The sequence below is a fragment of the Hibiscus syriacus genome, unplaced genomic scaffold (assembly GCF_006381635.1).
Source record: "Hibiscus syriacus cultivar Baekdansim isolate YM2019G1 unplaced genomic scaffold, ASM638163v2 tig00116964_pilon, whole genome shotgun sequence".
In the NCBI taxonomy this organism is placed as follows: Eukaryota; Viridiplantae; Streptophyta; class Magnoliopsida; order Malvales; family Malvaceae; genus Hibiscus; species Hibiscus syriacus.
Window position 1 is genome coordinate 1,345,865 of NW_024063489.1, and position 27,578 is coordinate 1,373,442.

The window sequence follows — 27,578 nt, forward strand, 5'->3', positions numbered from 1 at the left end:
TACCTCTATTCTCAATAATATATATGGGCAATTGAAATACAAAGTAAAGTGAAAGTGGTACAAGAAGGTAAGTTTTGTACATGCATGATATGATTATATATGTTATTGTGTAATAGATACATGCATATTGAAATGTCATGAAGGAAATGGTAAGAATGCATATTCATTTATTGCCTCACTAAGTCTATGACTTAGCGTGTAATGATTTACACATAGGTACCAAGAAATAAGAAGATTCAGAATAGCAGTGGCACGGACAGCAACATTACTAAGAAATTAGATCGGAAGTAATTGACAAAGTAGGTATTTTGTTGTGTATAAAGTGTTGGTATGTAATAATTGGTTAATTATGAATGCTCTGATCAATTTTGTATTAAGTGGTCTCTTTTATGTAAATTAAAGTATTTTGTTTTAAAGAAAGTTTTAAATTCCCGGGATTTTTCTTTAAGAATCAAAGTTTGAAAAGTCAATGTGACATCTCGAACTTGTATTCGGGTCAAATATGAGTTAGGGGTGTTACACTCAGAATTTGGTTGTTAAAATAAAATGAATGAATAGTATAAAGATTTACATGTAAATTATTGTGTAGGATGGAATTGAAAGGAATAAGGAATGGAAGGACAATAGAGTAATTGCAAGGAAAAATAATTAAAGAAAGGATAAGTATATATATATAAGGATACACGTGGGTGGAAGGGAAGAAAACACTCAAGGCTTCCAGAGTTCTCTTCTTCTTTTTTCTTCCTTGTGCGTGTGAACCAAAGCAAAGGTAAGATTTCTGATTATTGAGTTTCTTGTTAAATTTAAGATTGGTTTTTGATTATTAGATGATAACTAAGCTTAAGTTATCTTAACATCAAAGGATGATGGAGTTAGGAGAGATTTAAGATTTAAAGTTCTTAAATGAAATCTTGTAATAGAGTTCATAACTAGAATTTAAAGTTAAATTTGACTTGTCATCAATCTAGTTAAGATATACGAGTGTTAAAAGTGGAATTCAAACATATTGAATTATTGATGTAATTCTTGAATTACATATGAGGGATATGATTTGGAGGTTTAAGATGAAATAAATAAATATAAATTGGTTTAAGGATGTGTACTAGAGTTAAGAATGAAAAAGGGGATTAAACATGAAGGATTTAATCCAAAATGAATGAATTTTCGGGTTCAAAAAGAGGATTCTGGGCAGAGTGCATCGATGCATATTCATAGTGCATCGATGCATCAAGGTTAAAACCCAGAAATTGTTTGAAGGTGTATCGATGCACAGGTAGTGCATCGATGCACTCTTTTAAAATAAAAAGATCGAATGCAATTAGTGCATCGATGCATAAGGCATGTATCGATGCATTCCATTAATAATAAAACATCGAATACATTTTATACACCGATGCACAAGTAGTGCATCGATGCATACCTTCATTAAAAGAGGAAATTGACATTTATCTTAATCTAAAGAGTGAACCATTAGAGTATATTAGCTATAATATTGATATAGATCCATGTGTGATTATGTAGATACTAAAAGTAAGCTTATTCCGGAACGATCAAAGGATTAGAATCGAATCAAAGCAAAGCTAAGGTGAGTGCATACTATATGTATAGTATAATGGAGTAAGACTTGTGATAAGTCTAATCCCTATATTGATTTTCATAGTACAATAGTTGTGAACATGCATACATGATAATTATTGTAATACATGCATAAGGCATATATATGTTCATGTGATTGGATAAATGATGTATATATATGAATAGATTCAAATACACATGTGATATGATATGTAATATGAGAACATGACATGAGCTACATGATCACAAGAGAAATGACATGAGCTACATGATCATAAGAGAAATGACATGAACTACATGATCACAAGAGAAATGACATGAGTACATGAACATATAAAATATAAGAATAATGCCCATAGTATACGAAATGAGAGCTATAGGTGTAATTGGCATGCCAAGAGTCGAGGGTATAATAGTCCTTCGGGACATAGTCCTTTGGGATGTAGTGGTCCTACGGGACATATATAACAGTCCTTCGGGACGAATACTGAACTAAGGTTTGGTGCCCCATTAGGGAATTGATACGAGCTGTGGTGACAGTATTAGTGCACAACCTCAATGTACTCACATACCTCTATTCTCAATAATATACATGGGCAATTGAAATACAAAGTAAAGTGAAAGTGGTACAAGAAGGTAAGTTTTGTACATGCATGATATGATTATATATGTTATTGTGTAATAGATACATGCATATTGAAATGTCATGAAGGAAATGGTAAGAATGCATATTCATGAAGATATTGTTGCATATTCATTTATTGTGTCACTAAGTCTATGACTTAGTGTGTAAGTGATTTACGCGTAGGTACCAAGAAATAAGAAGATTCAGAATAGAAGTGGCACAGACAACAACATTACTAAGAAATCAGATCAGAAGTAATTGACAAAGTAGGTATTTTGTTGTGTATAGAGTGTTGGTATGTAATAAGTGATTAATTACGAATGCTCTGATCGATTTTGTATTAAGTGGTCTCTTTTATGTAAATTAAAGTATTGTGTTTTAATGAAAGTTTTAAATTCCCGGGTTTTTTTTTCTTTTCTTTTCTTTAAGAATCAAAGTTTGAAAAGTCAATGTGACATCTAGGATTTGTATTCGGGTCGAATATGAGTTAGGGTGTTACATTTAGGCTACTTTTCTTTCCTCCAACAAAAGATTTATATGGATGAGATGGGTTTTGAGTTATTGGAATGTTTAATCACAGTGGAAACGAAAGGTTTGTTTCTCCCACCTTTATCAGATTGAATATATACTTGAGTGGCAATTTGATGGAAATGGACCCCTACTTCTCTAATGATATCCATTTATTTTCAGGATCAATGTCGTTTAGCAACAATTCTCCAATAATTCTTGTCTAAACTAGTATTAAGTTTTTAAAGTTATTCCATTTTCTTAACTTCACTCCTTTTGAAGGTAAATAGAATAAACAAACCAAGGAAAAAAAGAGAATAAACTCTACCTTTTTAGATATCATCTCTTGAAAGTATCATACAGTTTTAATATTTTTCATACGACGCTCTTAATTCATTGATCACTAGGTTTCATCTAAACTAATCTTAGCTGACTCAGGAAATTTAATTTTGGACCTCAAAAAACTTGGGTTATCTCAGGGTTAACAACCTTATTAAGATATTTTATGTAGTACATCATATTCGATCAATAGTGCACATTGGACCATTTAGCGTTGAAGGTGGTTGAATTTCAATTTCATGTGGGTATCTTATCAAATTTGGTTCCCATTCAATCATGTTGGCAAGCTAAAAGGTTTCTGCATTTACCTTGTTATGATCTTTATTCAGTTCAGTTTGTAAAATGGAAAGCTGACTGTGGTTTCAGATTTCAGAATCCTCGATCTTTATATATTCAGCTCACCAGCGTTGCTTTCCATCAATCAACATATTTGATATTTTATGTTTCTAAACAAAGTTTAGTTGCTTTCATTTTCTAAACTCTTTTACGCTCCAGTTTGCTTTCTAAAGATTGTATTATGGCTCAAGTTACATGCAACTTAGTAACAAGGGTTTATTTCTTGGGGAAAAAGCTTTGGCGTTTGCTGGTATGTCACTTTCTGAAATTCAGCAATGTGCTGCCCTTTTATTTGGGAAGTCTCACGTGCACCAGGGAAAGACAATACCATAAATGTTATTATTTTTTTAATATTTTTGATAAAAAAATTATTTAAAAAATTATTATTAGACGTTTTACCGAGTTTGTTAAAATCTCCGATAAAGTATTGCCTAAAACATTATTTTTTTTACCGAAAATATTAATATTAGACACTTTATCAAAAATATTAAAAAACATTAATGTTTCAGATAAAAAAATAATTTTTTAAATTTTTTTACCAAAAATATTAATAAAATAATAACATTTCTAATAATATCTTTAATTAATGGTATTTTAAAACTATTGTACGGCAATACTTCCCTTTTATTTGGGAACTTCTGTAGTGTGGCGATTAAAAAAGGGCTAAAAAACGGCATGACATGTTAAATAAGTGATCGGTTAAAATTTAGACTGGTTATGTTATATCATTTAACCGGAAATATTATTAAGTACAATAATATATTAGGTAGCGCTTATATAATGTAATAGGTAGCTCTTATATAATGTAATAGGTAGCGCTTATATTAACATATTTTCTAACTAAACATGTATATTTAAACCGATATCATTGCAAATTTACCTATTACATTATATTATTGGTTTTGATGTTTTTGGGATTGATACAATTTTAAATGTATTGACACTTTATGTGTGCACCTCGTCGTGCTTTCATTTTTAGAAAAAAATATCGACACATATTTAAAGAGTGTCGATACATAATGTAAACATATTTGCTAATTAACCAGTATATTTTTACCGGTTATATTGTAAATTTACCTGTTACATAATAATTATCGATTTCGATATTTTTTGGATCGACACTTATGCGTGCACCAGTTTGAGTTCTTCAATCAACAGTTTCAATGACACAAAATCTTAACAAAAAAAATAAAACTAAAACTTACATAACTTTATCCTATCGAGATAATAAAAGTATATCATAAATTTGCGTTTAGAGATGTCTGTTTCTGGGTTTTTTGTTCTTTGAGAAACTGATAACATGGTGGGTTTCCCAGTGTTATTCTTTTGTTACTGTAAAGTTTTTGTTCTTTTCTTACTGGGTTTTGCTTAAAATATCCAACTTTTTATATTAAAAAATAAAAATTCTGAAATAAAAATGATCACACAAGCATACTTTTTTACTACCGGTTTTGTCATTTCGAGACCGATTTTGTCATATTTTTACCTGTTATATTGTTATAGATCGATACATTTTTATAAAGCATCGACACTTTATTAGTGTTATAACTTCTTTTCTTTTAAATTCCAAAAGTGGCGATACTTATAATAAAGTATCGACACTTTCAACATATCTGGTAGCTCTTTACCAGTTTTGTCATTTCGATACCGGTTTTATCATTTCGAGACCGGTTTTGTCATATTTGTATATGTTATATTGTTATGGATTAATACATTTTTATAAAGTATCGACACTTTATTAGCGCTATAATTTCTTCTCTTTTAAATTTCAAAAGTGTCAATATTTATAATAAAGTATCGACACTATCAATATATCCGGTAGCGCTTTACCTGTTTTGTCATTTATAAAACGGTTTTGTCATTTTTTACCTGTTATATTGTTATAGATTAATATATTTTTATAAAGTATCGACACTTTCAACATATCCGGTAGCGCTTTACCTATTTTGTCATTTATAGACCGGTTTTGTCATTCTTTTACCTGTTATATTGTTATGGATCGATACATTTTTATAAAGTATCGACACTTTCAATATATCCGGTAGCGTTTTACATGTTTTGTCATTTATAGACCGGTTTTGTCATTTTTTTACCTGTTATATTGTTATGGATCGATATATTTTTATAAAGTATCAACACTTTTAATATATCCGGTAGTGCTTTACCTGTTTTGTCATTTATAGACCAGTTTTGTCATTTTTTTTACTTGTTATATTGTTATGGATCAATATATTTTTATAAAGTATCGACACTTGCAATATATCCGGTAGCGCTTTACCTGTTTTGTCATTTATAGACCGGTTTTGTCATTTTTTTATCTGTTATATTATTATGGATCAATATATTTTTATAAAGTATCGACACAAACCGACAAATTAAATTTGTCGGTTGCTAAATTTTTTAATATTTCTTCATGATTTCCACCTATTATATTATTATTACTCGATATTTCCGGTAATGCTAAATCAAATTTATCAAATATCTTTTAATATATCTAGTAACGTCATATATTAACCGTATATTAATCTACCTTTCCAAAACAATCCCCTTTTGATTTGCTTTTCGTAAAGACATTTTCTTTATTGAATTGACACCCATCTAATCTGCTTGTAAGCGTAAGTTCAAAGCCATAAGCCCATCATTAATTATAGGAACGGGTATATACATAGGAAAAATGGTAAAAATAATACTCAACATTTTACTGACTTTCAATTTAACTCTTGATTTTTTAAACCATCACTTGAGGATGATGACGTGAATAACATATCATCAATAGTGGTAGATCTAAAAATTAAAAAATTGGGTTTAATATTTTAATATTTTATTCTCAAAATTTTGAGATATGTAATTTTTTTTCAATCCTATTAATAAATTAAACTAAATTTAATATTTTTCTCAAAATAATAAGTATGCAATTGTTCTCTTAGGAAGTCACATATATCCACTCATGATCATCAATGACATAAAATTTTATTAATATCGTATCATACTATTTTTATACTATATTTTTAATTTCTTTAAAAATACAAAAACATTCTTACACCAAAATAAGTAAGTGTTTTAAGTATCAAGATATTGGAAGATGCACATACTTATATCAACGTAGGTATGTGTTATTTGCTACATTTTTTTTTTTTTACTAATGTTATATGTATGATTTGTATAACGAAATATCATATTGAATTATTTGATAAAATTAATAGAATACGTTAAAAACATAACATAGAAAACCTTTTATTATATGCATCATATTATTTTATAATAAGTATTAAATTTATTAGAACCACAATTTTAAAAAAAGAAATAAAATAATTTTGTATCATAATAATAATATTTTTATTTTATAATATTTAAAATTATATAATATCTAACATAAATTAACAACTGAAGAAGAAAGTAAATTGCAAAATTAGAGATTATCATAAGATTTAAAGAAATAAAGAAGATTGTAGTTTTGAAATAATTCATTTCAACTTTAGATATTGGAGGGAGTGGGATTCTGGGGAATCCAAGTCAAAAATTATATCGTAGTTAATTTCAATACCTTTGAAGGGAATGTTCTTGAACCAAATAAGAATGTGATTCCGGAAAATATTATTGATTCAAATACCCCTTAAGATCTTAGATTTGAAAACATATAATCGAGAGTTTTTCAGTTAAATATTATTTTATAATCATCTCATCCTAATAAAAAAAATTGTTTTATTAACTCTCTTATCAGCTTGAAGTGATTAAAACAACTTTGTGATTAATCAATGTAGACTTTGAAACAAAGTGGTGTTTCTAATCGGCACCAGCAAGAGCATCCAGAACTAAACATATCGAAATGTTTAAGAGTCGAGTGTTTTTTTTTTTTTTTGCTTGCTATAGAAAAGAAGCCAATTCTACAAACACTGCTCTGAAAACTCATCTGCAATTGGGTCGGGTTTTTTACAATCGCTTGCTATAGAAATGTGGTTCCTAGCATTTCAAATGTTGACCCTATTAGTAAGGGATCAGAGCCCATTACAAATATTGGTTGATTGGCCTCTAATCGCTAGATCATATTTCATAACACCGGACCAGGCTGTGTCATCGGTTGAAGAGAGCGTTGCAGAAATGGCCAGTGGCGGCAGCACTCTCAAAAGCTTAACCAAACGCTGCCTTCTTCGACTCTCTTCCGATAGCCATTCGCTATTCCATGGAAAAAGCTTCAACGAATCTCCTCACATCAGTCAAAGATGGAGAGTTTACTCTTTTTCCTTCCCTCGTAAACTCACAAGTTTCAAAGGTTCTCCTACTCTGCGTACCTTTTCAACCTCGTCATCGTCGTCAAAGGTGGGATTATTGGGATGGTATTTAGGGAAGCTCGAATCGAACCCAATTATAACAAAATCTATCACAACTTCTATTATATTTGCTTCTGCTGATTTTACTTCTCAGGTGAATCCCGTTTCTTTACGTTTTCGCTTATCCCAAATTGACAATTCAAAATTTCAATATTGCGAACAAGGGTCTGATTTTTTTTTTCTTTTGCATTTTAATTGCTTTATGGAAATAGAAGCAACTTGTTTTAATGAAGTTGCCGTTGAATTTTAGGTGTTTATTGATGGTTGCATTAACAATTTGTTATATATTGAAGGAATTGCCTTGCAGTAATGCAATTATTTTATCTTGTTGAATTTATCTGTTACTTTTTCTTGAGTTAAATTAACTTCCAAAATACCTTTGAGCTAATCAGGTTCCAAACATGGTACTTCTTTATTATATTGTTTTTTATATCTTCATTTCTATAATGCTATTGCTTTATTATATGGTGATTTACCATAATTACGTTTCCTTCGCACATTTTGTAATTAACATCTTCGTAGATGATCGCATCATCTTCTGGTTATGACTTCATACGGACATTACGGATGGCTGGATATGGATTGCTTCTCTTGGGGCCATCGCAGCATCTTTGGTTTAACTTTTTGTCAAAAGCTTTGTCTAAACGAGATATGCTGACTACCTTCAAGAAAATGTTTTTGGGGCAGGCTGTCTTTGGACCTCTGACCACTTCCGTTTTCTTCTCCTACAATGCGGCATTACAAGGTAACTCATCCTTAACCCTTTTTTTTTCTTTAAGCAAGTTATTGTAAGTGCAATGTTGGGACTTGGGGCTTTCTAAAAACTATATTCTCCGAATCTCTGCTTGATTGGGAATTCTATTGTCCTCATGGAGTTCAGCAGGTGACATAGCAAAGGTATCAACCATCATTATTTCATAAATTCTCTTCAGCTGAAAACCGGAGACCTCGTCTTGGATGAATTGTAGCTCTAATGGGGCCTTGTTATTGTTTTTGTCCTTTATTGGCTAGTTTCAGAAGTTGAACCCATCCTCGAAAATGGAGCATGATAGCTTAGTGCTTATCACAAGGGTTTCAAAGATGAAGCCCCAGTTATTTTCTTGTACTTATTTTATATAACTAAGTTCCAGGTTGTTTGATGTTGGTGTTCCTATAATAAAGCGTTGCCCTTTGACTTCTTATTGTGTTTCCTTAGGTGAAAATGCTGAAGAGATTGCTGCTAGATTGAAGCGCGACCTCCTCCCAACATTGATAAATGGTGCTATGTTCTGGCCATCCTGTGATTTTGTTACTTATAAATTTGTGCCTGTTCATCTCCAGGTATTTCTGGGTTACCGCCATCTGTGTTTTCAACTTTCCCATATCCAATTGCTGTGTGACTATTGACTAATACCTTGGCTAACATTTTCTGGCAGCCCCTAATGAACAGTTCATGTGCCTATATATGGACAATCTATTTGACATACATGGCAAGCTTAAACAAAGTGAGCATGGAGTAGTGAAAATCTTTTAGTTTACTCAACTATCAAACTGAAATTTGTCCTGGAAGACATGAACGACAACTGAAAAGCAACCTTTAGTATTGAATATTTCCTATAATCGATAAATATGCCTCTAGTTTTGTAGAGTTAGAATTATATTGTCAGCGTTGCTCTCATTCAGTTTTTGGGTCCTCTATTTTCTTTATTCATTTATTTGAGCAATTTACATCTATTGAAATCGGACTGGCTGGTTGCTGCCTTGTTCTGTCTGATTAGTAATATGTTAAAAACCTGTTAATAAATCTGGATTGAAATGTTCAATCAGTTAAACAATCTATTTTCCATGCGTGTGTGTATATATATTTGTAGTTAATTTGAAACGCGATCCAGGATAGAGGAAGACCGAGCCATATATTAAACTATTGGTCTGCATGAGCCATGAGCTGTCTACCAAGTGAATATAAATTACAAGGATCAAGGAAGGATGGGTTTTATGGGATTGCTCCTCTCCCTTTTTCTTTTTTTTTTAAATTAAACTATTTATATATATCAGCTGTCTACCAAGTGTTCCATCTTCCATCAATGTTTTGGTATTTGGTTGATGTTTGAATCTTTATGGCCTTATTTATTCACTTCACTTCATCAATCTTGATTTGCTTAAAATTTGTAAAGGTAAAATAACTAATATGAGAGGAAGATAAGCTAAAAATTAACTGTATTTGTAAAAGACAATATTCAATGATGTATAGCTTTTTTTACTATAAAAATCACAAATTCTCTTATATTAAAATTTTGCGAGGGATTGCATTTTTTAAGCCTTCTAATTCTAAAGATTAAATTTCATTATTTATTTATATGACATGTTACTTATTAAGAGTACTTAATCATCCAAAAATCTTATTCATTGAAGTTTACTTTCTTTTAATAATATATATTGCAATACATAAACTTAATTATCTAATAATATATATTGCATTACTTAAACTTAATTATCTAATCGAACATTATGAATGTTAAGAATATGGACGTTCAAAGTCAAACGGGTGAGAGTATTTTTATAATATATATTATCTTATACTTACCCCGTATTAAGTTTCTTTTTTACGGTTTAACACTGGATTCAACTAAGGGATTTGATATTCAGCAGTGTTCTAGGTTTTGAGATGATTGTTTTGTAGTTAATCAAGCATATTTATCTTTCATACGTTGGCGGCGGTTTTGTCTGAAGTTGTGTGCCAAAGCTTCTTTTAGTTAGGAGAGTTGTTTTAACAAAACAAAAAGTTCTTCCGAGTTTTAATGGTTGGTGATGTCTGAGAAAAAGGAAACAGGCGGTGGGGAAACAAAGTGCCTTGGCAGTTGTCACAAACAAAATGCTAAAGGATATCGGAGTCAAGAGCGTGCTCGCATCCTCGCCACATATTTTTCTTCTTCTTCTTCTTTTTTTCTTCTGCCGCTTTGAAGTCTTCATTCATTTCTCACAATGACACTGTTCCTCCCCTGCAAAAACAATGGCAATTACTCCCTTCTCCGCATCCCTACAGCCAGAAGAGACCAGACAATGAAACTCACGTGCTTTATTTTATTATTCACTTACCCACCATTAAAGTTTCAAGCATTTATATTATATATATTTATGTATATTTACATGTTCAATCCCCTCAAAGGCATGGCATGGGCAGCTCTTAGGCACTAGAGACAGTAATCACTAGCCACATATTTCATCTCCTTATCTCCACGGGTTTTCTGGACGACCTTGGAGTTTCTCAAATCTGGGGTACTGACGAATGCTTGTTTCTTTTTTCTTTAAATATATTTTGGTAGCTGAAACATATTCATGCGCTCACTGTTGCTTCATATAAAGAGTTCTTCAGAGTTTTTTTTTTTCAAGGGTTGCAGTTAAGAAAAACTAACTCTTTGTTCGGAGGAGAACTCATCATCAGCCGTTGACATTGCCATTATGAAGTACCCTGGGATTTGGGTTTTCTTCTTTGTGGTGGGGGCAGCGTTGGTTGCCTTTACCATCATCTTCAGCAGCTCCTCCATTTCTGGTAAAAGTTTTAACTCGTACTCTTCTGTTTTTTCTTCTATTAAATTAACATAATCCATTTGTCCTTTTAAGAGAAAATTTCTGGGTTTGTTCTCGTAAATGGACCACGGGTAATTGCTGCATTGGGAGCTGGAGTGAGTAATATTATAGATAAATGCAATAATGCAAGGGTTTTTAACCTTCTTCCATCTGATATTAGTTATAGTTGAAGAATACTATTTTGCATGAAGACTGAAAAGTCATTTAAACCATATTATTTTGAATTTCTTTATTTGTTAATTATCTGATTATATTATCATAATACTTTTAACTTCAAGGTTGCGTGGGTTTTTTTTTTCTTTCTTTCTAAACACAGAACTCATATTTTATCATGGATCATCTTAAAATTCTAAAAAAATATAATACTTCGTTAAAGGAGAAATAAACACATACAATCTCATTTGTTTATGTGCACCAATGGCAGTCGTGGAGTCGGTTAAGTGAATTTTTTTTCTGTAACTATGAATAATGTAAACATCTAATATGTCAAATCAATCATCCCAATTATCATAACACTACAGATGTTAGCTTTAATGCACAAACTTTGGTAACTGCACTTGGCTGGTTGCCATTTAATGAATTAAATGACCTCACTACATCCTATTTCTTGTATAAAAAAAAGGTTTACGGTAATAATTTTGGTCAATCGTCTTAAATTCGTTATTCTCAAGCTGTCTTTAACTTCAACTCGTCTTTGTTTCTTTTTTTTGAGTTGTTGCCTTGCTGGCTTAGGGTTATGCAATTATTTATTGCTCAAATTCAGTGGTATTTATAACTAGTTGATCCACTTATAGGCTATGTTTGGCCCATATCTAAATCATGCCAATAAAACAATGTAGCTTAAAATTGCAGCTTTGAATGTCAATGTCAATTGATGATAATCAAGCAACGCTTTCACGGACTTGATTATCAGAATTATCTTCTTTTCTTAGCCAATGATCAAATGCTTCTTGCTGAAGTTAATGCATTGTGTTAGTAAATCTAGTAAAAAAAAGTAGCAGCAACCAGAGACATATATCACTATAGGAATCAATGATAATTACATGGAAGCAAATTCTTAAATGCCCTCTCATCCCAGATATGGAGTTTTTGCAGCATGGTGATGTTACGAGGGTAACTGGAACAAGTAGGAAGCTGAAGGTATCATCTATGGCCACAACCAGCTAAGAGAACCCTTGTTTTTGTTAGAATTTTGAGACGTTTTCTCATCTGAAATTGCAGGGGATTGGCGATAGTCCAAGCAATGAAAAGCAGAGGAATGTAGATATGGAAGATTACAGTCCCATTGATCCAGATCCAAGCTCAAAGGCATCTATAAAACCGGGCCCTATTGAGCATGGTAGTCCTCTTATTCCATATATTCCAAAGCCCTCACCTCCTGATAATCCCAAGATTGGTGGTTCCACTTAGCCATCTGAAAGTCAATTCTATCATTTGAAGAATGTGGCTATGGAATCTGCATCATCTCGTATTTTAACCAGCCGTGTTTTCGAATCCTCTCCACTCGATAACTTCAAGTTGCATATGTATACAGCTTATTGTGTTTGTGTATTGACCTTGCATTGTTAATGTCATTTCTATTTTAATGGATTAACAAGCATATCTATTATCTGCTGACTTATTCCTCAGTTTGCAAAAGTATGTTGGTTTCTACTTTGGTGCTTTGTCAATGAATATTTGATGAATATAAGCTGTAATTTTCCTACGTACTGGGGTTGAGCTACCATGCAACTAACAGAAAACAAGCAATGAACACGGATAGGAAACAATCATGGTGCGGCGCATGGGGTGCCTGCTTAACCAAAGACTAATGCTAATATAAGAAGAGAAGGTGACCAAATCAACTACCCTCAGAAAGGAACGAAACTGGAATTGTTTATGTCACCAACCCCATTGACTATAACACACAAATTAACCACATTTCTCTGCTTTTACTTCAAGTTCATGCCAGTACTGTTTTTATTGGTTTTCCTTTATATTTTCAAAGTGACACACTTTGGCCTATCACCTATTGAAAAAAGCTCATAGCTTTAAGTGTCAATTTCTTTCTTGATCCCAACAGCTGAATGGAAATAAAAGAGTTGCAAAAGCCACTGCATTCATTTACCTTTCTTTTGGTTAGCTGTGCCTTGTGGAAAGTGGAAAGTAGATATCAATCTCATAATCACCAAAGCAATGGGACCGTAAAAAACTCATTTATCTTGGCCATTGCTTCACCTACCATGTGGTTGAGTTTAAAAGCATTTCTTGAACAGGGATTAGTTCCTTTGCCTGCAATGACATTTTGGATCTTCAACTTTGACTCCGATTTTAATCGACTCTTCATCTATACCCACCTATAGTTGTTAGGCAGATGTCAGATTTCTGACCAAATAGATTAAACTATACCCATATGCTATCTTAGTCAATCATTTTCCGAACTGGCAACTCAATTCATGTTGATAGACTTATTATCCAGCTTATGTAGTGAAAAAGAAAACTGTCTTTGCTTAACTGGAGTTGTAAATGGTGCTGCTGGAGGAACCGTTAATCTCTCTTTATTGCCGGATTGGGTGATCATGGAGAGCAAACCAGTGGAGATAACTTTAATACCAATTACAGAAGGCTTGTTTTTCATGTGTTCAAAAAGGAAAGGAAACTCTATACGAGTGGGGAACAAATGTTTTTGTGCGTCTGCTGCAAGCAATAGCTTCATTAAGCAAAGCTAAAAGCCATGATATCATATTGGAAACAGCAGACATAGTGATAAGTTAGACAGACTACTCTGATCACATGTGTTTTTCTTTTTGATCAAAAAGCACAAACCATCAAGGTTTCGTCGATCCTTTTCTTTCTCTGCCATGTTATCCATTTGGGTTTGATAACCTTTTTCCTCTTTTTTCTGTCAGCTTTGTGGGGTTAATGCATGCAAGATTCAGAATTCAGCTTTTTAATATCTTTGAATCTTATTTATAATTTTATCACTGCCCAGATGATAGGCCCACCAGCCTACCACAAAAGCTTTAAACTCCAAATCCTGGTCCCTGAAAATTCTGAGAAATATATATATATATATATATATATATATATATATATATATATATATATATATATGATATGTAGGACAGATGGGAAGATAGAGTGGCACCGAAACACTACAAAAGAGTTGTCTAGGAAACTCGAGTGCAAGAGAAGGAAAATTGCTTTTTTTCTTCTTGGGGATGGTCCTTTGATGGAATTTAATGGAAGCTTGTGTTGGTGTCCCGAAACATTGTGATTATAATTTGTAACACTTTGGGAATTTTAGGTCTTCATCTTTTTTTCTTTCTGTAGTTCATCGAATCAAATTTGTCCATGACAGATTCTTTGAGAGATGCTTTGGACAAAACTTTAGGACCTCACACACACAAAAAGGAAGAAAAGAAAAAGAGAATTGAGTTCAGTACTTAAATGCCTTACGAGCCTGACTTAACGCACAAACAATAAAATTTCAACGTACGTATAAAGATTGTTTAACTATGTATTTATTTATTTATATATGGATGATATTTTATTTTTATTTTTAATTTTTTAACTACCGGAGATCTTCCACGAAAACTACTCTCAACCTGGTGTTGACCTACCTCTCCTTACCCCAATACATATGAGAATAGGATTTTGTTATTGTTGATGTAATAAGCGTACAGTAAAGACAAATGATTAACAACACATGTCTGCTAGGGCGCGACCACACCGCTAATTAAATTGACTAAGATTCCTAATACAATCAGTCTTTTCAAACATTTTTAGGGCTGAAAGATTAAGCAAAATTTTAAAATTGTCTATATAATGAAAATATAATATATTATTTTGGATAATTAATTTAATATTTTAAAAAATAATTAAATTTTATCAAATATATTTTTTTTAAGAAAATACAACTAAAACTAGTCCATTAAGTTTTTCTTGTAACATTAGATTACGCAAGTAAGATTTGAGCAATTTTAATTTTAAAAAACTTTTTTCAATTATTGTAACTGTCAGAGAATGATTAATAATATCACACATGCAATAATTGCATTGAAAAAATAATTAACACGTTTCAAAAATTTTAAAATATCAAGAGCCTCAATTTTTCTTTAAGTAAAAATTCTTGAAGTAACTTTAAGTCAGCATATAAGTCATAAACATGAATATCATATTAACCACCATTCTTAAGTGCATCTTCTAAACGGTTACAACAATATTTTAAATTTAAATATTCTAATGAATGTAATTTGTCATAATAAAATAAAAAAACATAACATATTTTCATATTGTTTAAACCTCCTATCAAATTTAAACCTCATATTATCCGTATTGTTCAAACCTTCTAACCAATTGAGTATATCGTAAATTTGTATGTGAGAAATGAGCTTTTAGGAATGAAATTAAAAGGGGACCATAATAAAAGTTATTAGGATTCAATAAATATGATATAAGGGCCCATGGTAAAAATTTTAATGGGATTTAATAAATATAGGATAGGAACTTACAGTAAAAATTAAAAGGGACCCTAAACAATTGTTTAGGGTATTTTCTTTAAAGTCGACTCTGATACCAGTATAACGAGTAGATACATATGTAAAAAAAAATCAATTGTTAAAATAGTAATATCTTACTTATATTGATGGTCATTTATAGGTAGCGGTAAAGATGTGGTACGAAGAATAGAGCATGCTCCGGTTGCTACTTGTTACCTCCATTTCCCCACCCTAAGAGCAACGGATGGAGGCTTTTTGTGTGTCTTGATAGACTTTGGACCTTTGTTGCTTGGTCATTCCTTTTCTTAAGATTGTTTTTTCCTACATGTATCCTTTTGCATTTGTAAAGTAAACGCAATCCTAAAGTTGGGATATGTCCTTGTTGGACTTCACAGCATCACAACAACCATTGGGGTAGTAAGATTGATAGATTAATAGTCACTAGCAAAATTGATCTCACTACAAATAACAATTAAGCTTCTTCTCTTTTTTTCTTCTTTGAGATAATTGCAAAAAATTCATTAACCATAGAAAGCTACAATAAAACCAATGACCACCACAAGGTAGCCAACCAATCAACCTATACAAACAAATTACTGCTTAATTACAATGCCCCATTCATTAAACAATCTATTATTTAACACACGAACAGAAGTGTCCAGCAACCGCAGCCGGACCTCCTCAACAACACTCCTCCGAGTTCCCCCAAAATCACGAGGCTTTTGTTCCGCCGACTGGTAGCTATTTAATCCTGCTCCATTCTGATTATTTGTAATCGCCTTTCTTTGTATTTTTTTACTGTTCTCAGTCTTAATCCAATGAAATCCATGGCATTGACCTTAAAGATAACGGTCATGCAATAATAATAATTTAACGCTCTCTTAAAATAATTTAAATTCGAGCGTCGTTAGCATTAGCGTAACGTCTCTGAAAATTTTCACAGTTTTCTTCCCAACATTCCCAAATCCACCTCACTTTCTCCTAAACTTATCCCCCACTACCACTCGCCTCCACGTGTAATTATTTTCTAATATTACCATCATCTACAGATGTTACCACTTTTCTAAGCCTCTACGCGATTTCTTAGAAAAACGACGACGTGATGCACTCACAATTTCGCCTAAAATGCTCACTCCTTTCTTGCTTTCTCGCTCTTCCTCTCGTTAGTAGCTAACGGTCATTTAGTGTTTCTGCTTCGTTTGTTTTCCCTCCCCGAGATTTCCACCTACACCCCCAGCACTAGGAAAATATGTTAAAGTGGGAATTCTTTTTAATTAACTTTAAACTCTGATTTTTCTTCTTCTTTTTTGTTGGATGTGAGAATTTTCAGGAGGGTTTATTGGGTTTTGGTGGAGAGTGAGATTAAAAATCACTGAGATTGGGGGGATTCAATTTTGTGAGTGTACCAATGGTACCTACAGTGTCCCCAGAGGTAAACCCCAAACAGCGTGGTGGAGGGCCACTGTCACACGGCCAATGCCAAAACCCATCACGGCCTCCTTTAATGCCGTCCGACCCCGACAATGCTATCGCTCCCCGCCGTCAGAAGTTCCGTGAAGTCACTTCTCGTTATTTTTCCACGTCGTCATCCTCCTCAAATTCCTCAATGTCATCGTCTTCTTCTTCAGCGGCTTCTACCAAGTGGTGCCCGTCTCCGTTTGTTTCGAAGTCAACGACTCCATCAACTATGAAGCGCTCGCAATCGGTGGAGCGGAGACAGGCGGTGACGCCACGGCCTAACAATTATATGAATTTGAGAAGTAGTGACGGTAACAATAACGGCGAATTATCCGCCGCTCAGAAGTTGCTCTTCACTTCAGCGAGAAGCTTATCTGTTTCGTTTCAGGGAGATTCGTTTTCCTATCAGTTTACCAAAGCTAAACCAGCTCCATCTCCAAGCGCGGAAAGGAAAGGTACTTCGGAGAAGCGAAAGTCAACGACGATCACAACGACACCGGGCAGAGCAACAGATCAAACGGGGAATTCAAAGACGGAGCGGTTGCCAGTACGCTTTAGTCAATCGAATTCGATGACTCAAACCGTGGATTGCACCGACGAGAGGAAGAGGTTAAACGGATCCGTTAACGGCAATGTAGTTAGGGCACTACAAAATTCCATGATTGACACTAGAGATTCAACGGGCGTTACAGCCATTGGATCCGAGGCTCAATTTGATCCCTCGGCTTCGGATACTGAAAGTGTTTCTTCTGGTAGTGCAGGAGCTCCTGAAAGTTCTTGTAACGTCTACAGATACTTTAAGCATGGGACTCGTGGGATAATAGTTCCGGCCAGGTTTTTGCAAGAGACTAATAGTCGGTTAAGCCGGGCCGATCCTGTGTCGCCCGTTTCTAAGAAAAATACGGCTCATTCCAAGACAATAATTCGACCAGACAAGTTCAATACTGATAGTCCGTTGTTATCTCCGAAAGGTGTAGTGAACAGAAGAGGACAGTTATCACCAATTCGTGGATCAGCTCGGCCTGCATCCCCAAGTAAACTTGGGGCGTCCTCTAATTCTCCTTCTTTGAGGGGAATGAGTCCATCTAGAGTGAGGAGTGGATCGGGCTTTACTTTGGTAAATGCTCCGTCAATTTTGAGCTTTGGTGGTGATGTTTTTAAGATGGATAAGATAGGGGAGAATAAGGCTACGGATGCTCATTTGTTGAGGCTACTTCATAATAGGCTGTTGCAATGTCGTTTTGCTAATGCTAGAGCAGATGCTGCTATGTCTTCCCAGACGTCTAATGCAGAGGTATGTGTGAATTGCTCTCATGTTGCGTTTTACCATTATATTTGCATGAAGTATCTACTATGCTTGCCAGTGTTGTGTGCTTCTGTTTTGCATTATGTATTGTTGCATCATTGCTTGGAATTCACCCTTAAAATTTAGTTTAGATTCTATAATAAAAATTGGCACAGTGTTCTTAGCAAAATTGGAACTCTCAAGGTCAGTTCTGCTTGAGAAGGCTTGGCACTTGGCCTTTTAGTTATTCTTTTGATTGAATATAATTGCTTTCATGTTATAGAAGTAGTTTTGTTATTGCTTTCAAACAGTCCGTGAGAGTCATTTTGTAGCTTAAAATGATAAGAAGTTTAGGTGAAGGGCTGGATTATTTACATGTAAACTGCATTTCCATTTTAAACTCTCAAGTTTTTCTTCCCCTCTGTAAACAGTTTTCCATTATAAATTCTTACTTCTGCTTGTTTAAATGGATATCTTAATGTGAATCTTTAATAAGTGAAAGGATGAAGATACTAGAATGAAAGAGGGAGCTTAATGATAGAATGGTATAAAATGAGAATGCTAATGCTTATCAAAGCCACCTGAAAGACACTTAATTCAATAGATTGTGATTTCCAATTCAGAATGGAAGTTCAAAAAGCCGAACGTCTGAAAGGCGGGGCTGCCTTATAAGTTGCTGATCTTCATGCTTTAAGTAATTAATCAAAGAGGACTTTCACTGTATTTGGGATGATCTGATCACATTAGAGGCAAGCAGGTGTTCTGGACTATATGTTCCAATGAAACGGCAATGGTTGAATGATTTTAGTCCGAGAAAGGAGAAACAGGGGAAATAAGACCTGCATTCACTATATCTGGAACAATCTGATCAAATTAGAGGCAAACAGAGTTTCCACACTAGGTGTGCCATAGAAACAGCAATGGTTGAATGATTTTATTCTCAGAAAGGAGAAGCAGGGGAAATAAGAATTAGATTTAGATCTTTCATGTTTTAATAGTTGATGTAATTAACATTCATTGTAATTATTATTATTAATTATTATTATTATTTTGCATTGTGTAAGGACCTTGGTGTAACTATCGTATTGTTTCTGAGGTCACGTACATTAGTTAAAATCTGATGAAAGAACTTTTCTTTTGCAATTTATTGCCACAGAAAAGTCTATAGCGCATGGAAACTACCTCAAAACTTCGAGAATCTGTTAGAGCCAAAAGAACTGAGTTACAGTTTCTTAGGCAAGACTTGAAGCTGATTTTGATCCTCAAGGGGCAAGTAAGAACCATCTCTTCATTTTGGAATTGTATCTTGTTGACTTGACCTTTTGATCTTCATAAAATTGATTATCTCTAGTTTCTCATTGTTGACCTTTTCCATCACATTTCAAACTGTGTATCTCTCTCTCTCTGATCTGCTCTATCTTTGCCATCTCTTCCCCATCCCATTTCCTCTCATCCTCTTTTCTTGTCCTTGTAATTGAAAGTATAATGGATTTACATTCAAGTTGCTCCTATCTAAAGAAACCTGATACATATTCGTGTCAACTATTATTGCATGTTTCATTTCATGTATTTACATCTTTTTTATTTATGAGTTCAGATGATGCTTTGGATGAATGGGATGCCCTGGACCATGATTATTGCAGTTCATTGTCTGCAGTACCGAAGCTTTGATGGCTAGCACACTCCGCCTTCCAGTTGTTGCTGGGGCAAGGGTAATTTCGGTCTTGGGAATTTGTCAATCTCCTTTAAGCTGTGATATTTCAGTTGCCAAACGTATTACTGTATTAGCTTTTTTGGTAAAAGGAACATCTTGGTTGGTCTTCGTTGTACAGGCTGATATCCCAAAATTGAAGGATCCTATATGTTCAGCAGTTGACATAATGCAGGGAATTTCATCCTCCATATGCTCATTGTTCTCCAAGGTAATTCTTCTTTGTTTCTTTCATCCTTAGCCGCTGTTTCCTCTTGTACCCTTCCCACGTTTCTTTGTATATGCTAATTGAATTTGTCGATTGTCCCTCTTTTACATGCAGAGCACAAACTTTATCTTTCCTAATGTCCTGATAAACTGTTTGTACTCTATGTAGAATCTTTTCTTACTTGACCAAGGCAACCAGAAATTGGTTTGTATAATTAGAAATGCTGTATACACGTATCAAGAAGTTTTCATGCACCACAGTGTGAAAGGTTGATCATGTTATAAGAATAAGCCTTGAGCTTGTATTATCTTTCGAGTCAACTGGATTGTGATCATATTGGTTGATGTTAGTTTTGGCAGTTTGCTTTTTCCATCAGTTCTACAGTACTAAGGATGACACAGGTTGATCAATTATGCATCTTGCTCTGGGTTAAGGATGACAATGATAAATACAAGCTCACTTGCTTTAATGACAATGGAGATATTACCTTTGTTTTTTGGTTTGTCGTTTTATGCTTTGATCTAATGCCTTTATTTTATTTTTTGGTTGATAGGTTGTGAAGTCAACTCTTTGGTGGGAGAACTTGGAGGTGTAAGTGGAAATGAGATTGCTTTACTTGATCACTGCCAAGTACTTGTATCAACAGTTGCAGCCGTGCAGGTGAAAGAATGTAGCCTCCGAACACACATTTTACAGCTAAATCAATTACCTCTACCATGACAACAAGTTCACGTGATTTTCATTGCTCCTCTAATAACTAACATGGCATCAACCACCATTTCCGCCTCATCCGAATTTGGGCTTAAATATAAGAAGGCTACTCTTGAACTATAATCCAATAATCATTTATACCCATATCGTTTTATTGCAAGCAATTGTGCCTTAAAGCACCTATTTTCATCCATTGAAGGATTAATTGTGTGAAAGTAAGTGTTTGAAGATTTAATTGATTTGCATAAAGGCTTGGGGCTTTTTTTCGTATTCATGTCCTGAATTTATGGCGCAAAGGTAAATAAGCAAGTTTTCAATGATCAATCCAATTTACAAAGCTTGAGAGCGATTATTTGGTCTTTTTTTTTTTTGTTGCTATACATGGAATTTGCCGTGTATTTAGGCGAAAAGGAAAGTGCGTATTTAATGTGTAAATGATGCTTCAGGTTTTAATCAAAGGTTCTTATATTGTCTTTGAATTGCCCATCCAGCTCAGCTGGTAAAAGCGTAAGGCTCTTAACCTTGTGGTCATGGGATTGAATCCCATTCATAATTTTGATTGTCTGAGGTATCTCACGGAAGTTGCTCTCCCCTGGTGGGGGCAGTCTATATCCTAAATCCTATGTCTTTAATTGTTTATTTAGATTATTTCATAACATGTAATAATAAAATAAATGATGCTTCAGGTTTTAATCAAAGGTTCTTATATTGTCTTTGAATTGCCCATCCAGCTCAGCTGGTAAAAGCGTAAGGCTCTTAACCTTGTGGTCATGGGATTGAATCCCATTCATAATTTTGATTGTCTGAGGTATCTCACGGAAGTTGCTCTCCCCCTGATGTTGGGGGCAGTCTATTATCATAACTCCTATGTCTTTAATTGTTTATTTAGATATTATTTCATAACATGTAATAATAAAATAAAACCTTATAAAATTTAAATTTCTTTTCGGTTAGTTATCTATTTTATTGATTATGTTCACTTGAAATTATTTATATTTATTTTATATAAAAAAATTATTAATATATATGTACTAATCTTAAAAAAAATTAAATTCGTCACTGCTCATAATTAATATATACAATCAATGTTATATCTGAAAAAGATTAAAAACCATCAAAACCAACAGTACATGACAACGCTGGGCCACAATTTGTGGATCACGAAAACAATTTATACTTTGGTATTGCAGAAGAATATGAAACAAATGCCTAAAAGTCAAAGTGACGTGTAAATGAGGGGAAGAAAAGAAGTGAAGTATTTTTTTTGTATTCAAAAAGAAAAAAGAAAAACTCATTTGTGTGATCCACACAGCATATGCAAAGAGACGCGGCGAAGCGATTGAATGGAAGAATAAGGTTTGCTTTATGGGTAGCTAATTGTGTTTGTAGTTCCTTTCCCATCAAGAGCTTTTGTCTTTGTTAAAAAGAGATGGGTTATGCCGTGGAAGCCACTTCCAATGGAGGAGGACTTGGGGCGGCACAGTGGGCGGGGCACCCTGACGTGCACCGCACTATCCTTTCCCTCTCTTTTAACAAAACAAAATATATAAACTTTGGGATCCACTCCCTTCTCTTCTTCTCCCTGCGGTGCCCACCATGGTTTAATAATTAAATGTATCAAGTTTTAAGACGCTTATTAAACGTAACAAACCACGCCTCATGTCTTCCTTAATCAATAATTTCTCTTTCTTTGTTGCATGAAAAATGACTTCTCCTGGGAATCAGCTGACTTCATCTTCGCGTGAGTTTAGGTTAAAATGAAAGGCATGTTAGAAAAGGACATATATAATTAACAAACGTGACTGCAGGCTCAAGAGTTTCGTCTCCTCATCAATCATCATCTTGAGTTTCCGGAGTAAAATTATAGTTCAAATACTCTATCATGTTAGAATCAATATAAAGAGGACATAGTAATTAAATCATCTTCAGCTTGTGGCTATACATATTAATAAAGAAAAGAGCTTAAGAATAAATATAACCTTAAGAGTCCTTGTCAAACCTCTTAAAGAAGTTCAGTACATGCATTAGACCCATAATTTTATCATCGACTGCTTTTTTTCTCTCTTATCAACTCTACTTTAGAAATCACAACTCATATTTATATTAAATTATGTAAAATGCCACATATTATAAATGCGGCTTTATCTTGGGTTATATTAGAGAATCATATGCGTTTTTAACCTTGGTTTATCTTCTTCTTTTTTTATTTGTACGGTCGGTAGTCTTTTTTTCTGTTTTATCTCTATAATCGGCATCAATACTAATATTAGTATTGATCGTCGATAATCGGTATTCATTCTTTTCTTTTTTTTATTAGATTGTATCTTTATATTTTTTTTTATTTTAAATTTTAATAACTTATCTTTATGATACATTTTTCTCTATCTTTATGAAACGTTTCATCTACCTTTTGACACGTTTTCAATCGTTTGGTCGTTATCTTCGTTTATCTTTTTTTCTTCAGGGATTGATTTAATATCTTCACGACTATTCAAGATGGCGCTCATTTGTTGTCATGTTGATCTTCTTTGTTTTTAACTCTTAGATTGGATTTGGATACACGATTTGCATTCGTGGATGATTTTCTCACGTCGTTCGATTTTAGTTTGCGATGTGTCGGTGATATTTCAATAGTTTGATATTTTTTATGATTTATTTGATCATACGATCAAATGTTTATACTTACATTTTATTCGAATTTATTTGATTAGAATTTTAATTTTTTTAGATGGTTCATATGATATTAAACGGTTAGTTTTATTATAATTTAGAAATTTTTCTAATTTTAATAAAATTAACAACGTTTATTGTAAAAAATGCAGCTTCTAATTTCTATTATACAATGTTTATATTTTCTATTTTTCTTACGTAATATCTAAACTAAACATATATTTTGAAATTTATAAATAAAAAATAATCATATATTTTATAAATTTGTATTTATAATTTTTAAAAGATATTAACACAATAAAAACTCAATTATATACTTAATACTTTTATTATCTTTCTCGTATTATGTAAAATGTTATGTTAAGTAATGAAAAGGTAGAAAAACTCTCTCAAGTCTTTATTATTTTCTCTTCGTTATTCACTACATGATCGCCGGCTTATCAAAAAAGACCGTTTTTTTTCTTTCCATTTTCAAGTCTGAACTTTTCTCAGACGAAGAGTTTCAAAATCTTTCTCTTCTGGTACCTTCATTTTCGTTGCTCCCAGAAGTAGTTATCTCGGATTCCTCCGAATAAAGAGACGGCGTTTTGCTCTTCTTTTCTTCCTCGTATCGCCTTCCGCCACGTCTTCCTCCGCCTGGCATCGTCATCAAAGACAGGCTTAGATCCGACGCCGTTGAACCGGATTGATTCTCCATCAACATCCTCATCAAAGGCTTCGACTCAGCGTATCGGTGGAAGTTGTACGAATTGTTGCCAAAAAAGGATCATATGACTCATCGCAACTCGGCGTCCAAACCCCCGGAATAGGCCTTAACGCTCCGCCTTGAAGAACCGTCTCCACCGCTGCCTGGCAGATATGCCAGTTTCCACTGGATAACAGCCCAACCGCTCCGTTCACCGGATTCACAGTACGACCACATGCCTCGAACAATAAAGACTGAAACAAAGCTATAAAAAATCCAGAAAACAAGGAAACACTTAAATATACGTAAAAGAATCAAAACAGAAATCGATAACGTAAATAGAAAATAAAGTAATTTAGAAAGAGTACGGGGGCGTTGGGATTCAGGGACGGAAGAGATAAGAGAGGAGGTCGCTGCGGCCGAAACTTCGCGAGAAATAAGGTGGCGTTGCCTTGTGCTTCGGAGGATTCGATCCAACGTAAGCTTGACCGTAACACACATGTCTCCTTGCACCCTTTTCGGAGCACTCGGCAACCGTTGCAGCTCATTTTTCCTCAATAACCACGTCTGATCTTTAAGACAAAAGAAAAAAATATTATCTTTTTGTTCACCGTGAATGACTTGGATTTCAAGCAAGTAGGAAGAAAGTGGGATAAAGGAATGAGCTTGAAAAAACAGAGGGAAAGAAGAGGGGGTATTTTAATTAACGTTAACCATGGTTGGGTTAAGGGGTATTATTTTATCTATGACGGTGGGAAATACGAGGATATCTTCCAAACTCTGGGTACGACACGAGCTGCTCCGTGTCTCCGCTTCCTATTTGATGTTTTTATGTCCACCGTTGGATTCCAAATTTGTTTTATTGATGTGGATCGTTGGATTAGTTTTGTCCATCCATTTCCCCATCTTTTTTGTACTTCCCTCTTAGTACGAATTATCAAACAGTGGAAGCGTGCAGAACCTGATCCTTGATCTTCGACTCTAACCTTTCAATTCAAAATTTGACTATTAAATGAAAATTATAATATTTGTATTTTTGTTTATCATAAAATGAATTACGGAATTAGTTTTTTTTTTTAAATTTCGTGTTTGTTTCATATAATTTGTTTTTTGAAAAATATTTTACCGTGTTTGTTTCACGTAATTTGTTTTTCGAAAAATATTTTTCAGTATTTGGTTGGAGGAAAACTGGTTGGTCAACGTAATTCATTTTCTTAGTCAACAGAATTTCCTTTGTATTTTCTGAAAAATGACTTACAGTCTGATTTTTCGTAAGTTATTTTCCGAACTTTTCACTTCAAAAAATAAATACTCAAAATAATTTTATTTTATGGATTTAATATAATAAATTTTAATATCATTTTCATCAAAATATTAATTATAAAATATTAAAATATATTTATTAATTTAATAATAAATATATTTTTAATATTATAATAAAATAATCAATTATATTATAATAATATAAGATATTATATTTTTATTTTAAAATATATAATAAATTTTATATATTTAATAATTAATAATTTATTATATATTAATATAAATATAATCTAATAATATTTAATAAAGATATTTAAAAAATACTAATTAATATTTTTAAAATATAATATAACACTATTACTTTAATAAATAATTAATAATTTATTATATTTTTATCTCACTAAAATATCAATATTAATATTTTTATTAATAAAATTATAAAAATAATATTTAATAATAAATAAATTATTTTAAAATTTTAAAATAATAATATTAAGTTTTATGATAAACAATATTACTTATTATATTTAATATTTATAATAAATAATTTTTAAAAAATTCATCAACTAGTGGAAAAAAATGTTTAAATAATATATTCCAAACATCATAAAACGTTTTCCAGATGTTTTTCAGAAAAATGTAATTCATTTTACGGAAAACATTTTTCGAAAATGTAATTCATTTTCCATAATTCAAATTCTAGTAATTCAAATTCTAGTAATTCATTTTTCCAGAAAACTAATTACAACCAAACAAACAGACACTTAATAAAACTTTTAGTGGACAGTCGAGAATAGGATTTACATATAGGTTGGTTGAAAACAGGGACTGAGCTCCATTAGGTACAAGGTATTCCGAATCTTTTAAAATTTGTATATTTAATATAATTTTAATTTAATGGTATTATAATTTTTAGTTTAATTAAATTTTAGGTCATTTTTAGTTTAAATATTAAACAAATTAAAAGTTGTCTTATGAATTTTAAGTTTTTTTATTATAAATTAAGGTGAATACAAGGTAGTATATGTTCAAAGACTTTCAACTATTTGAAAATGAACGCTCATACCCCTACATACGTAATTCTTGAACTCGAGACTTCAAGGATAACAACAATCCCCTTAATCACTAAGGTCGCTTGTTCATGCTGAATTTCGAGTTTAAATACCTAATAGTTTATATTTTTCTTAAATAATCTTATTTTTCGACCCTGTCAATTTAATTTTAGCTATGTCCATGATTGAAAACTAATATGAGATTTATTAATTTTTTTTAGAGTTGTAAGTACTAGGGAAAATTATATAAGTTGTCTTTTGATTTTTTGTTGAGTCCCTTGATTATTGAAGGTTATAGAAATTTCTTTAGTTATAAGACATGAAATGACCATCAAGCTCAGTTGATAGAGCACAAGGTTCTAATCTGAGGTCATGGGATCGAGTCTCATTGAGGGTATTTCATAATTTGGAGGTCTCCTACGGAAGTTGCTCTCAACCTAGTGTTGGGGGCAACCTACTTTTACCTCCCCTTATCCCATTACATATATGGAAAAAGGGACTACCATTTAATTATAAGACATTGTTTGTTAAGTCTCAATTCTTAAAAATATAAAATGATCACGACTATTCATATATTCTAAAATTATTTTTTCGTTAAAATTTGCCGACCGTTAGCGTTAGATGTACCATGTTAACTAAGGTATGATAAATTATATTTTAATAAATTATTAGTATCTTCGTTGCTTTCAAATACCGACTCGCCACATAATATTTCAAACATTAGTTCGATGACATAATATAACAAATATTTGTGTCACAAAGTACAACTAAAATGAA

General features: G+C 32.8%; 1 protein-coding gene and 2 pseudogenes across 2 annotated transcripts; 2 read left to right on the top strand and 1 right to left on the bottom strand.

Annotated features, from left to right (window-relative positions):
* The first annotated feature begins 7,426 nt into the window (after positions 1–7,426).
* Positions 7,427–11,213, top strand: LOC120190869 (PXMP2/4 family protein 4-like). 2 transcript variants are annotated; one of them, XM_039193912.1, is made up of 4 exons: positions 7,427–7,804; positions 8,233–8,455; positions 8,906–9,030; positions 11,055–11,213. In XM_039193912.1, the coding sequence occupies exons 1-4, from the start codon at positions 7,481–7,483 to the stop codon at positions 11,136–11,138; spliced, it is 756 nt and encodes a 251-aa protein (XP_039049843.1). In that variant the 5' UTR covers positions 7,427–7,480; the 3' UTR covers positions 11,139–11,213. The 2 variants fall into 2 exon arrangements, with proteins under 2 accessions (XP_039049843.1, XP_039049842.1); XM_039193911.1 differs by lacking the exon at positions 11,055–11,213 and adding an exon at positions 9,126–9,373 and having other exon boundaries at positions 7,430–7,804.
* A 5,658-nt stretch (positions 11,214–16,871) lies between these two features.
* LOC120191097 lies at positions 16,872–21,323 on the top strand (annotated as a pseudogene).
* A 2,837-nt stretch (positions 21,324–24,160) lies between these two features.
* Positions 24,161–25,138, bottom strand: LOC120191096 (annotated as a pseudogene).
* Between the last annotated feature and the right edge of the window lie 2,440 nt (positions 25,139–27,578).